The sequence below is a fragment of the Scomber japonicus genome, chromosome 4 (assembly GCF_027409825.1).
Source record: "Scomber japonicus isolate fScoJap1 chromosome 4, fScoJap1.pri, whole genome shotgun sequence".
Classification (NCBI taxonomy): domain Eukaryota; kingdom Metazoa; phylum Chordata; class Actinopteri; order Scombriformes; family Scombridae; genus Scomber; species Scomber japonicus.
In genome coordinates this window covers 13,313,980-13,328,384 of record NC_070581.1, presented here as the reverse complement: position 1 = coordinate 13,328,384, position 14,405 = coordinate 13,313,980, and the positions used below count along the sequence as shown (strand labels likewise).

The window sequence follows — 14,405 nt, the reverse complement described above, 5'->3', positions numbered from 1 at the left end:
GAAGTTTCTAATGGAATATAACTACACTGTCTCTGTATTGCCAGAAATAGTCCCAAAGTTCTGTCTGTAGGCCTTTTTGGAAACTGTGTAGTTAACAACTTTTCATCACATATGGATATGATTTGGAGCATCAGTGATGTTACTGTTAATAATAAAACTACATATAAAGAGAACTGGATGGAAGAGGGATGATCTTTGTTAAAGCTTTGTCTGATGGTAAAGGTAATCTTTAGTTGTGAAAATTTCCTCAGAGCCTATTAAGTATAATTAGGTTAATGAAATGTCACTTAGGCTATCAAAATGTTTATCTTCAAGTATGTTGTTAAAATGTTGGTGGAATAAAATGAACAGACATAAAATTCACAAACATAATGTATGCGCTTCAAAACTCTAATAAGATTTCAGCCAAAAGGAACTGTTTTTGGAATTTACAGTTACATAATATGAACTGTCACAAAGCATGTTTATGCTCCTTCCAATTCTGTGTTTCGGACAAGATCAAAGATTTAAAATCTTAATATTTACCCATGTAATACAATCATTTACAAATTTAATAACATAAATGTTAAATTCCCCTTTTGTGGCGGTGAGCCAGAAACAGTTCTGCATTTGTTTAGTCACTGCCACTCCTCACCTGAGAAGTTTGTCCGTAACAAAACTGGACATTCTGTAACAATTATTCCTAAAGACATTATTACTAAATTCAAATGTAATAATAAACCTTTGAGTTACATGACAAATATCATACTTGTTCTTCTTCATCAATTGGTAAATTTTACCTTAACACAGAGTGTTGTATTTCAAAGAAATATGTCTGTAGCCCCTGATTGAGGTAGATTAACTTTACTTGATGTTATTTATTATCATGTTTAGATGCTTTCATTTTTAATTTAATTTGTTTATTTGGTCATCTACTTTTTCCACACTTTGGAATATTGAATAATACAATAAGCTTAAACTCATTTGACTCATTCCGTAGAACAAACAACTGTCAAAAAGACCCAATGACAGTTCACCGTGAAAATAAGTCAAACAAAACCTACATTTAGATCCATTTTAAATCAATTTTCACTTTGTACACTTTGGAATATTATGATTTTTGCCTGAATGGAAATGTTGTTCATATGTCCGCTATCACTACTGACTAAACATTAATTGTATATACATGTTGTAAACTCTATCTGTAGCCTCATGTGCACTGAGTGCAGCCTAGTGGAAATATATTGAGAGATGTCTGACCTAAATTAATGGAAGGCCAGGGAAGCCTCAATATTTTATTCAGTGAACATGTTGTAAATGCTGGTAGTATCTTTCAAAAATTTTCGAAACCCTAAACGATACACAGTAAAATGCACAAATGATACCTTTAATTTAGAAAGCTAATTTTGGTGCGCAGTACAGAACAGTAAGTCCTCACCAGCATCTGCACTGCCTGTCAATGGCAGCTGCTTATAAACAGACAGCTGAATTCACTGGTCCATACCACAGGACATTTCTAATTGAAATATGATATTATGTCTGAGATTAACCCCAATATTTGGTTAATAGTTTGGATGAAGGTTATCTTAGGACACATGACACACAATTGATGAATTACCATAATGTTCCTTCACAATTTAAACACCAAGCATAATATTTGTCTCCTGAAACCACAGATTCACAGGAGACATTTAAACCCCTTTTACTTCTCTGTCAATCGTTACTGATCATTCTTAAATTTTAAGGCTACACAAAATTGATACTGAACATTTTATATACAAATTTGCTTATCCTGTCAAATTGCCCTGCACATTAAACTGGTTAAATGCAGCCATTATCCAAAGTGAAATCAGAAACTCCACAGCTCCAGCAGCACAGAGTAGACAGACCCAGACTGAGCGTGAGACAACCTCACCACAGCCCCCCACCCATTGTCATGTTAATGCTCCACTGGCACTGTTTATGAGCACTGGCTGATGTGTGAAGAGCTCGCTGTTAATGGCCGAGCCCCGTTCTCCCACAGATGGGCTTTAGCATTGACCCCAGAAAGCCTCCCCATGAAGAGACCCCCTCCATCAAAAAAAAAAAAAAGAAAAAAAAAAACCTTCTTCCTGCCTCCATAAGAACAGAGTCTCAATCTGAAAGGATTCTTTTGTGCTACGGAAACGAGGTCCAAGGCAGAAGAGAGAGAGAGCGTGGAAGGGGGAGGGGGGTCTGGTGGCTTGGATTTGTATGGATGGCTGGGATAAGAAGAGGTGGCCATAAGTTCAGCAGAGGATTGCTTGGCACTGGAGTGTGTGCCTGAAGGACTCGCCTGCTTTTCACTGTAAAGTGTTTCCCTCCTTTGCATCCTAGCCATGAGGTTGAGATTATTACCCAGCATCACTTCGCTGTCAAACTACATCGCTGTACAATTTCTTGCTGTTAAATCCAATGTTTTTCCAAGCTAAAGGCATTAATGAAGGTATCCCTGTGTTTCCCATGGTCAAAAACATATGAGGGAAGAACTGGCTGAGAAAAACCCTGGGAACACAATGTTCCCACAGTATAAAATGTGATGTCATTCACAGCTGCTTCAATCCGTGGATATGCATCTTGTTCCTTAGACGCAAATTCAACATCCAAAAATTGGTTTAAAACTCAAACTTTCCGCTTTTTGTTACTAGTTAATTTAAACAGGTTTTGTGAAACTGTGGTTGATAGTAATTGAAATTCCATGTTACTGCTGTGAGCTTAATGTCAAAAGTAATTACACACGCCTACTTTAAATGGTATACCTTACCATTTGGGATTGAGTGGAAAAAAAACGGAACATATAAAAATCTCTGAAGTATGAGACCATTAACAGACATGAACAGTTCTTTTAAAAACAGACAAATCTCCTGCAAAAGTTTACAAAAATGTAAAACAATTTATTGACCATAAACGATACAGAGTCACTGAATTAGCCTCCTAATATTTTCTCCAGGCTTAGAAAAAGAGACATTTTCTTATTTGTCTATTCATGACAGGAATTGGCTATATCATTAATGACAGTGTTGAACGTGATATTGAGCAAACAAAACTTCAAACCCATCTGGAATCAGGTGCAGCAAATTCAGAATAAGACTAAAATGATGCACCGCTGAACTTTCTGTAATGTCTTTCAGTGTGCATTTTGGCAGAGGGCATCCATAAAGGGAAAAAAATATGTGGTATGAGGTTTGTTGAGAAGTATCCAGTAATCTTGAGACGCTGCTTCATCTTTACAGAGATCGTGCCGTTTTCTCACTTCCAATGATGGCGTTTGGAGAAAGCTGGCTCACATCTCTCCACACTGTGCAATGAGGATGGGTAGCTTGGGCTTATTGTTGGGTCCTGTAGGAACGTTCTGTTGGGAAGAAAAAGCACAGATTTAGAATGTGAACATGCAAACATTACACCTAACTTCTTTTACTGCAGGCATCAGTGTTTGGACACAGGTTGGATGCCTGCTCTGAAATATGTGTGGCTCAAGTTTTACATATCACTGTGGTTATGAATATGATGAGGTCAGTGATGCCTGCTAGAAACATTTAACACCTATTCTGACTGCACATGGTATATATGTAATTCTCCTCATGTATATTGAAATTGTACTTATGTTACTTTCTTTTCTTTTTCTTTATATTCTTTTTGTATTTTTATGTCATTTGTATTGTGTTTGGTATAAGATTGTTGGTTTTACACTTTTTACATTGTTATTGTTGCTATGAGTAAAATAATTAATGCAACACGGTTGTTCACTGCTGTATGAAAAAAGAATGCCTTTCAGTTTGTGGAAGTTTTAATACGTTTTCTTATTTTCACTGTGGGATTTTCTCCTCTTTTTCATAGTATTTTGTTTAATTTACAGCTCAGTCTAAAGTTTATTTACTGATTTATTTCTGACAAAGGGGCCACATGATATCATTCTAGCAATTTATTAATAAAAATCACCATTCAAATTTTGTTTTTACCTCAATTTTTCTCATGATCAGCAAACCATCGACCACTTTTCCTGAAAACGATCATGAATAAGACAATTAAAATCGGACGCATAAACATATTATTATATATTAATATGCATCTCTAAATGAATATGAAAACACAATTCTCATCAAAGACTTCCTCACCAAAAACAACATGCTTTCCATCTAACCAGTCACACTTAGTGCAGGTAATGAAGAACTGACAACCATTTGTCCCTGGACCGCTGTTTGCCTGAGGAGCAGTATTGAGAAATAGAGACAGTTTAAAAACAAGGTTCAGAGTTCACTCACTTTGAATGGATCAATCAAATTTTATTGGGGTCAATTCACTTTAAACTGATTAACTGATTATACAAAAATGCTGAAAGAGAAATTCTAAACCCACATCTTGATTTGGATGAAATGAAAGTGAAATACTTTTTCCTGAGTAAGGAGTGTCCCTGCCATAAGTGCACAGACACACACACATACCATGGATAGAAGGCCAGGCGCAGAATGCTTCATCCGAAAGTTTTCATCTGCAAATGGACCTCTGTAGATGCTGCAGATACCAGTTCCGTCACCCTTCATAACAGACAAAGAAGAAAGAGAAAACTGTACATTCAAAACTTTAGATTTGCTGTACTTCACATGTCCACTAGAGGGCTGAAGACTAAAGGATTGTTTTTTCCTGGAGCCCCATGGAGCCCAGGAGGTGCATTATTCATTCCCATAATTTAGTCATTTTGTGCTTTGGATTTAATAATTTGTGTCCACAAATGACTAACTCTTGCTCGTGTTGCAATGTTTTTGAGTCACATGTTTTCACGCTCTGTTACATAGACACATCTTGTGCCAAATATGAGAAAGCCACACAGTCACTCCTTAATGAAAAATATGGACAAACATTGCAAGGAGCCTTTTACATGGGTTCAGTAGGCACAACTCTCTATAATCATAAAACACCTTTCATGTAGGTTAAGTTCAGTTTCTTTCCAGTTTATGTCACCAGGGTCATCTTGAGTTACAGTGCTGTTGCATTACATTTCTACTGTCATATAGTTTATTGGTTTAATTTCACATTCACGTATATTGAAGCCTGTTTGACAGACAAATTCCAATCTGCGGACGTGTTCGGTCTACAGGTAAGGCAAGGCAAGGCAGTTTTATTTGTATAGCGCATTTCATACACAATGGCAACTCAATGTGCTTTACATAAAACAGAAAAACATGTAATTTGAGAAACTTAAAACATACAATTAACCCCCACCCCCATCCCCCCATAATAAAAACAAAGTACAGAAAAATAGCAAGACATAAATAAAATGATTGCAGCATAAAATAATAAATTAGCTTTAAAATCATTAAAAAGGACATAGAGTGCAAATGAAAGATTAAAATGTAAAGTGCTTTAGAAGAGCTCAATCATAAGCACAGGAGAAGAGAAGTGTTTTTAACCTGGATTTAAAACTGTTCACAGTTGGGGCTGATTTCAGTTCTGCTGGTAGTTTGTTCCAGTTGTGTGCAGCATAACAGCTAAAAGCTGCTTCATCATGTTTAGTTTGAACTCTGGGCTCAACTATCTGACCTGAGTCAGTAGATCTCAGAGCTCTACTGGGTTTATATTCTACTAACATGTCATTCATGTATTCTGGACCTAAACCATTCAGTGATTTGTAGACTAGTAGCAGAACTTTACTTTTTAGGTAGAAACACTGCTGCACTATGTTTGGTAATGGAGAAGTTAGTATTCTGATGTGTTTCATCAGCATTATCACAAAACCAGATTACAAACTGTAGGCTCACTTTATACACTGTTTATAGTTCGCTATACTCAATATTCATTTCTACCTGCATCAGAAACATGACATGACATCATGTTTCTTGGGCGGGGGGTGAGGGAGTGCAGGGAAATTTAGGAAGATGGAAATGTTATGTGACTGGCAACTTGAGGCTTCACACTTTGTGACAAAATCTGCTTTGAAGTGGAGTTTGAAATGTGAGGGTATTTAACAGGCAGGTAAAGTCTCATAAAAGATTCTACAGAGTTGAATTTTGGGAAATGTGGGGACAAGTGTTTGTAGAGCTTGACTCTTGAAGCTTAATCTAACTCTTGCAAATCTACCCATTTAATGTAAGTGAAACTATAAATTCCTCATTTATGACTACAAAAAACATTAGATCATTTTGTAAGTGCTTCAATGCTCACTTCCTATAGTATAGTGACATACATACAATTTCATTTGACACCTTGTCCTGCTACTCCACCACTTTCACTTTCACACCATTTATCAGGAAATCATCTTTCAAAATCAGATCTTTTGAACATTTCTGCAATTGTTTCACATGAACAATCGCCTTCATTATCATGCTGTATATTATTTAACTATACAGCCTAAGAGGTGTGCATGTACTCACATTTACAAAGTCCCCTCCTTGTATCATGAAGTCTTTGATCACCCTGTCAATGCACAATAAAAAACATATTACTGAAGTCACATTTGCTGAGGTAACAGCTCACCTTGTTAGGTCACAAACTTGAAAATGAAAACACTGCAAACTGAGAAAACTACTGTTGTTTAATCAGGCCAATTGATCGGTGTTATCAACATACTGTATATTTCATTTTTATGTATATGTCTAGATGCTGCATATGCATTTTTTCATTTTTCAAGAATCATTTAAATGCTATTATTTCATTCTGTGGTCTTCTACAACACTAAACATTATGGAGAAGAGGGACAGTGACAGCCTGAATGACAGCGATGACAGTGCATCCACAGAGGAGGCTGATCAGAAGACCACCAGCTTAAATAACTTTAAAAGCCACCAGAGGGCGAGGGTTTCTGGATGAATTCAAATAATTCCAGTATAAAAAATCATTCAAGTGTTTATCTTTCCAACATCTGAGAACAGTGTGAGCCTAACCCTATACTGCCATGTTTGTACCTGTGGAATGTGCAACCCTTGTAGCCAATAGGGACACCATCCTTCCTGTGGGACAGAAGTTTGAGACAGGACAAAAGTTAGTGATCAAGATGAACATACTGTATTCTTTAAAAGGACACAATATTCCATCTTTAACCCTGTGTCCTTGTGCTGATTGTTCATTTATGTCAAATATATATGTCAAAAAATCTATATCAGAGTATTTTTTACATCTTTTCTCCTCCCTGTAAAACAGCTTCAGGGGTGTTAAAGTTACTCCAATCAAATACGACTTTGGGTGAGTAACATATTACACTTTACAGTTTGTGGGTAATAGAAGCTAACAGAGCAATATGGAAATAAATAAGAAGAGATGTGTGTTTTCAATTCCAAAACAATGTGTCTAATGTCTGATCCTGATCCAACAGGTGGTACAGGTGGTGGAGGAGTATGGTGACCCAACAGTCCTCCATAGTTCTGCTTCTCTCTGTAAGCCTGACCCACTGTTTATCAGTCCATTCACATTCGGAGGAGGATGTGTTTTAACATTCACTCTCACTCGGAAATATGTCACAATACAGAATCTGAAGACATTCTCACTTCCATTTTCCCGGGGGTCTTTTTACCCACTGCTACATGTTTCCACTTCCCTCAAAGCAGGCTCATCTATATATGTGATGTTAGTTTGAACAGTAAATGAAAGGCCAAGATACATGTTTGGCTGGAAGTTGCTCAACAAGAATTCAAACAGGTCCTTGAGGTTGTTTAAACAGGTTTTGTTGGAGTTTGCTGAAGTATTTATGTAACGCACTTGGCATTTATAGTGAAACTCTGTCTTGCATATTAGTAACATTAGTAACAAAGGAGTGGTATCTCTCCCAGTCAGCTATAGAATAGATTTTAAAGTTCTGCTACTAGTCTACAAATCACTGAATGGTTTAGGTCCTGAATACATGAATGACATGTTAGTAGAATATAAACCCAGTAGAGCTCTGAGATCTACTGACTCAGGTCAGATAGTTGAGCCCAGAGTTCAAACTAAACATGATGAAGCAGCTTTTAGCTGTTATGCTGCACACAACTGGAACAAACTACCAGCAGAACTGAAATCAGCCCCAACTGTGAACACTTTTAAATCCAGGTTAAAAACTCTTCTCTTCTCCTGTGCTTATGATTGAGCTCGTCTAAAGCACTTTACATTTTAATCTTTCATTTGCACTCTATGTCCTTTTAATGATTTTAAAGCTAATTTATTATTTTATGCTGCAATCTTATATTTAATGCTCTATTCTAGCATTTTATTTATGTCTTTCTATTTTTCTGTACTTTGTTTTTATTATTAGTGTGGGGGTGGGGTGTGGGGGGTTAATTGTATGTTTTAATGTTTATCAAATTGCATGTTTTTCTGTTTTATGTAAAGCACATTGAGTTGCCATTGTGTATGAAATGCGCTATATAAATAAAACTGCCTTGCTTTGTGTGATTACATTTATCAGCCTCAGTGGCTCAGAGAAATGTGAATCCACTACCATGTTTAATAACACTGTGGCAAAGGTTTCTCATATTCATGGAGTACTCAAACCTTATGTACATATATTAAACAATGCATAGATGTGTGTGTTGTTTACTGTGTGGGATGGTGAAGTAGAGCCCTTCACGCCCCTCACCTGAACTCTCCAGTGCAGAACTGCCTGTAAGAAATGATGAAATGGTCAGACACAATCCATGTTAATCCATGTTAATAGTGATGATATCAAAATGTATGATCCCCACCCCCCGCCCCCAGCCCTCAAAGAGAATACAACAAACAAAAGAGAAAGCCAGACCACACAATGCAATAAGCCACCTTACCGGAAATTCTCTGCTGTTTTTGGAACCACATCAGCAAACAGCTCCACCTTCATCCGTCCAACATCCTAAAAAAGAACAAATATTTTAAAAAGTTGAGATGTTTAATGAAGACAGAATCATATGCCCTTTAAAACACAAGGCATGCAGTATAGCCTCTAGTAAAGACACTCCTTGGTTTGAATACAAAGAGATGATTCTTGTTCCTTGAGGCTCAGCTAACGAAGTTTTAGAAACAGCCTCTAGCTCAAGGACGTGTTGTAATGACATGTTACTGAATATTGATTCCTTCTCCTATTTCTTCCTCATTCCTTTTATATATTGTTATCTGTTAACTTTGCTAAACACATCAAGTAGACTCTTAATATCTGAACAATAAAGGTTATTTCATCCCAGTACTGATAGCATTTCCCAGGGGTCAAAGCATAAGTAATCAGTTGTAAATGAGAAGAATTCTGATGCAACACATTACAGGACATAAATGCCTCCATGAGCTTTGTTTATGAGAATGTCTGTGTATGTGTTTGGCAGTATGGGTGCGTGTCTGTCCACCCAGGCCTCCTACAACCCGGAGGGGCATGCAAATATACATTTGCCCAACTGAGAGAACAATGTCTGTGTGTGTGTCTGTGCGAAAGCAGACAATATGCCGGTTTAATAAGAGCAGTTTGTCTCAGAGACATCACTGCGCAAAGACGACTCAGAGTAAAAACAAGCAGCCAGTAGATCTCCTGTGTTTTCCATTTAGAAAATACGTTCATAGTTTCCAGGCCATTAAATGTAAATGTAAGAACAAAGTGCTGACACAGAACAAACATTAACCGTGGAACATTTTATCTACAAAGGGTTCTCTCTGGCCGGGGTGTGACGTCCACTAAAGTCGATTGCCTGAAACAGGTAAGATAACATTTAAAAGATTTTTGTCACATTATATAGGGATTTTAGAGTCTTCATTTAGAAGAATTTACACTGTTGCACTAGTTTTTGTTGTGATGCTGTAACGAGCAAGTCAAGTTACAAAAGGTCACTCCAGATTCCTTTAAATAAAAAGAAAACACAGAACGGTGTAAGGAAGAAAAAGGTATCAAGGGCAATTAACTGAACTTGACACCAGTCTAGGGGTTTCATTCAAAAGTTATTTTAAAAGGACACAAACTCCAGGAAGGCTATGGCACCTGCCACACCGGCAGCTTCCTGGATCAGTACATGGACGATAACATTTACAAAGAGAGCTAATAAACTCAAAGAGCAAACACATCATGCAGAGACTCTGTGACTAAGTGCAATAAATCTAGTGTAATGTATCATATTTCGACCTGCGAGGGTGAACTGTTACTCATTTATTAAAATGTCTATTGTTTTTCTATTGCCTCAGTGTGACTACATGTAAGATACAGGCATCAAGGCGTTTAAATGATCTAATTGTTTCAAGCTATTTCTGTAAGTCTAATTTATATTGTAAAAATGCCTTACTCCTTTATTATGCAATATGAAAACATACAGAGGAATCATTTTACCCTTTTAACCTTTCTGCATCAGGACTAGCTCCAGGCCAAGTATAAATGTAAAGCATCAAGTATGAAACCTCTGACTGTGCTTAACTTTTACCAGACTGAGGATTTTGTTAAAATCACTGTATAACAACTGTTCTTGTTGTTTAGGTAAGAAAGTATTACTAAGAAGCAACATTAGGAGTCCATCATTCAACCATGCCAGTGTTTGGGATCATAGTGTAATTGTATAGGGACATTGTACAGATGAACAAAAAAAACAACAATGACAAGGTGTGGTTTCATCTAACGAGTATTGTTAGTAGAAGCTACCTCCACTTTTGGATTACCTGTTATAGGACCAGTATACTGACATAACAAGAGGCAGTCACCTGGGGCAATTGAGAGGCAAAACAAGCAAGCTTCCTTTAACACACACACACACACACACACACACACACACACACACACACACACACACACACACACACACACACACACACACACACACACACACACACACACAGAAGGCGTGTCCCAACAGTTTTTCTCTCTTTTTTTGGTATTCACAATTAAAAGGTGGAGCCATAATGAGCTGCCTAACGGAAACTGACCCACCTGACAACAGTCAAACACCTTACCAGGATGAATGCTGGGCCCCTAAGTTGCATTACAGTGTGAGAGAGAAACACATGAATGTCTGCTGAAGCGCTCAGGACGACAACAAGCCTACATGTACAGGTACAAGCTACTTCCACTCGCATAGTGGCTTTCTTTTTTATTTGTAGAGGTATTTGGAGTAAAGAGCTGCCTTGAATAACTTTCTTTCTGAATAAGTTTCTTGAGATAGTGCGATTATTTTCAACTACTTGCACGTGTGAGACCGGCAAATGCGCAAACTTTTTTTTTTTTTTTTTTTTTTTTTTTTTTTAAAGGGAGCTGGTGTAACTCAAAAAATTAAATTAAATTGCATCTGCGTTGCCCTCAATTGCGTGCACCGTGAATGCATGGAGAGACGAAAAAAACCACGAGAGGAGAGATGATTTTAAAGAAATGAGACGTCGTTTCTTCCGAAGTGTCACTCGAATCCTTTTAATGACGGATCAGCTGTCAATCGGCTTTGACAGCTGTAGCGACTTTTGAAGTTTGAGTCTCCACACACACACACACACACACACGTTGTGATAGTAATAAAAGGTGCGCAGCTATCTAGTTATCAGTGACAGAGCAGCAGTGTTTTCTCTCTGTAGCCTATTATATCTGTATATTATATTTGAGCCGTTTGACAAACACAACAATGACAACAAGCTGCATTCCTGCTGTGTAGTCTACTGCGTCCTCCTGCGTATATTGATATTCTGTTTTGTGAATCCATTATCATGTAAGAAATATCAATCACGATATTATTTGAATTTAAAATAAACACTTTGTCATTTCTGTAAGGTGTGCAAAGCATGTGTCAGTAATACAGTTAATATGGGCAACATTGTGAATAATTGCATTGCAGGTCGATTTATGGTGTGCACCTACATTTTCTGCATTTTCAGTTAGAAGCTACAGTTCTCCTAGTAAAAGAAAAGATAGTCTGGAGCCCTGATATGTTTAATTTAAATACAACATACTTGAGAATCAGAGTGTCTCTAATCTACAATGATAAAAGCCAAAATGAATCTGTTTGCAGGAACAAACACTGCAAATGTCCAAGTGTTAAACTTTTTATTGTAAGTGTATTGTATTTTAACAGAGTGACAGTGGTTATCTTTCTATTTTAGATATGCCTCCAAAGTGAAAAATGGTGAGCGGTTAATGGTGAACTACTTTCAGTTTCTGCTCTTGCTCAGCAAGGAAGAGACCATCAGGCGAGTGGGTTGAAACATCAGGTGAGTTTGTTAAAGTTTTTTGTATTTCTTTTAATTTGTTGAAGAATAAAATATATTTATAAGACTGTTAAGTTCAGAGGGAAAGTTATGTCAACAACATTTCAGTTTGACTGCTAATCATTTGTGTTTGTGAAGATCTGTGAGGTTTATTAGTCTTGATTACGGCACCATTCATTATTCCAATAGCATGGAGCAACTTTAGTTTTAATGCTCCTCCTCATGTTGGGGCAGTATTCAATGAGTCAAGGTTATATTACAATAAATGACATAGGCCTTATGTTTATTTTGTTATCTACAGAAGATTGTGGAAAAAATATGTAAAAGTTTGAATTTAAACTATGAAACTTTTGCTGCTGCGCCATTATTTCTCATTTACTTTCTGTTCCATGACCACTAATCAACACCTTGTTCAACTGAACAAAGTGTGCTGTGTGGTGAGAAATTGTACTAATGCATTCAAACCAAGGCAGTTAAGATGGGAGGTTTGCAATATGGAGAAAGCCAGGCATCAGTCCTCTATCACACCTGTATGTTAACGGGCATTTTTCATTATTTGCTGAACTAAGTACTAAAGTTCAGACTGTTCTGATTCCTCCAAATCAGACATTATGTTAAGGAAAGGTTCCCCCACTTTGAATGCCTGTCTTGAACTAGTCACTGGCACAAGGAAAAAGGGCATTTCCTCATGTGTGACCAGCCAAAGCTTGTAGGCACATCAGAGTAGGCACTATTTTTAATTATTAACATTACATCAGTCTATTATTTGAATATCATCATAATACCTAACCGATATTAATCTTCTCTTTGACAGTATTTCCTGGAGCATCGTGATACTGAACTGAGCAACAACATAAATATGCTCAAGCCATCAGCATCTCTTCAAACTATCACCACTGTTAAAATGCTGGCCATTATAGAGCAATGGGAGGGGAAGTCTGGCTGTCATACAGACAACAATAAGCAGTATCTGTTACTTATACTTTTCAAGCTAGGACTGGATGTAGTTGTATTGTACTCATGCTGCCGGAAGCTGAATGCCTCCTTTTTAAACATGTGCAGCCTGTCCATCGTCCTGGCTGACATGGTGATGGCGTCTTTTATGGTAACTGTGTGCTTTTTTGGGCCTGAAAGGTCTCTCATGCCCACCTGCTTCCTCCTGGCTTACGCCTCAGCAACATATGCAGCACTGCCACTGCCAATGATGCTCCTGGGTTTATTGGACTACTGTTTGGAAGACACTTGCATTGGCAACAAGAGGGCCTTCTGCAAATTCCTGAGGAACGTCGTCTTGACATTGCTGGTGTGGATTGTAGCTGGTATTTACTCTGTTAGTTCTGTCCACGGCGAGCTGATGGAAGTGGAATACATGACAGGGACAAAGGCTCTAGGGTGTGAAGTAGACGAGTCAATACTCATTACCTACTTCGTTTTGGCGATTTTCGCTGCAGTAATTATCGCAATGGTGCCCTTTTGGTCAAAAATTCCTCAGTGGGTGCACGAGGTTGACAGGTTGTCTGAAGCAAGAGAAAAACCAGGGAACCAAAAGAGCGACTTGTTTTCCACTTCAATGCCCTGTGATGAGACAAAAAGAGGTGAGGAGAACTATCTGGAGGGGCTCCTCCAGCCACGACCGCCTCTGTGGCTCAGTCTAACGCTGGGCTTCAGCACATTTTGGATGCCTTACCTCACTGTGACGACGGCCTGTACAGTCTTTGGCTTAGGGGTACCTGCCTACATCTCTGTTAATCTTCTGTGGCTGGAGTGCACCAACAGTTTAATGGTGGGTGCGATATTCTGGGCAAAGAGCAAGGTGCTGGGGCCGTACAGCCATCTACCAGAAAATGTGTGCTTATGGCATCTTTACTGGCATCTTAGCAGAGGAACACAACATCCTCATCAACCGTCACAAGGGAAGCGAGACAGTTCTTTTTGTCTAATAGAAATGTGTTACCTGTCAGACCTGACAGGCAACAGCAAGTGAAAACCATACTATAAGGAAGTGAATAAAGACTTCATGAAAATGATCCAGCATTGTGTTGAGAAACTTAAATTGACTGACAGTACTGGACACAAATGCTTTAGGTCTCACGGCTCCACCAGCAAGTGTTATCTGTCATATATTGGACTTGAAGTGGATGAGACTCTGCTCCTGTTTTAGTGTTTTATGGTTTGGCTTTTTTAAATTATTGTTTTATTGTTTTTACAACAATTATTTTGGTATTTATTTCCTGTTAATTTTTTATGTTCCTGTGTTGTTTTATCTATTTATGTACAGCACTTGGTTTCAGCTGTGGTTGCTATATAAATAAAGT

At 37.8% G+C, this 14,405-nt stretch overlaps 1 protein-coding gene across 2 annotated transcripts in view; it reads right to left on the bottom strand.

The window, feature by feature from the left end:
- Positions 1 to 14,405, bottom strand: part of ppih (peptidylprolyl isomerase H (cyclophilin H)) — a 199,262-nt gene that overhangs the window by 181,786 nt on the left and 3,071 nt on the right. The window contains exons 2-9 of one of the 2 annotated variants that reach the window (XR_008321202.1): positions 8,727 to 8,791; positions 8,543 to 8,566; positions 6,897 to 6,941; positions 6,366 to 6,408; positions 4,440 to 4,532; positions 4,113 to 4,200; positions 3,957 to 3,997; positions 3,166 to 3,349 (exon numbers count right to left, since the gene is read on the bottom strand). Coding sequence is in view for 1 of the 2 variants with exons in the window: in XM_053317016.1 (XP_053172991.1) it covers positions 3,281 to 3,349; positions 3,957 to 3,997; positions 4,113 to 4,200; positions 4,440 to 4,532; positions 6,366 to 6,408; positions 6,897 to 6,941; positions 8,543 to 8,566; positions 8,727 to 8,791 (468 nt within the window). In the remaining variant the exon portion in view is untranslated. Of the gene's footprint in view, positions 1 to 2,876; positions 3,350 to 3,956; positions 3,998 to 4,112; positions 4,201 to 4,439; positions 4,533 to 6,365; positions 6,409 to 6,896; positions 6,942 to 8,542; positions 8,567 to 8,726; positions 8,792 to 14,405 lie in introns of those variants that run through there. The other variant, XM_053317016.1, reaches the window with a different exon arrangement.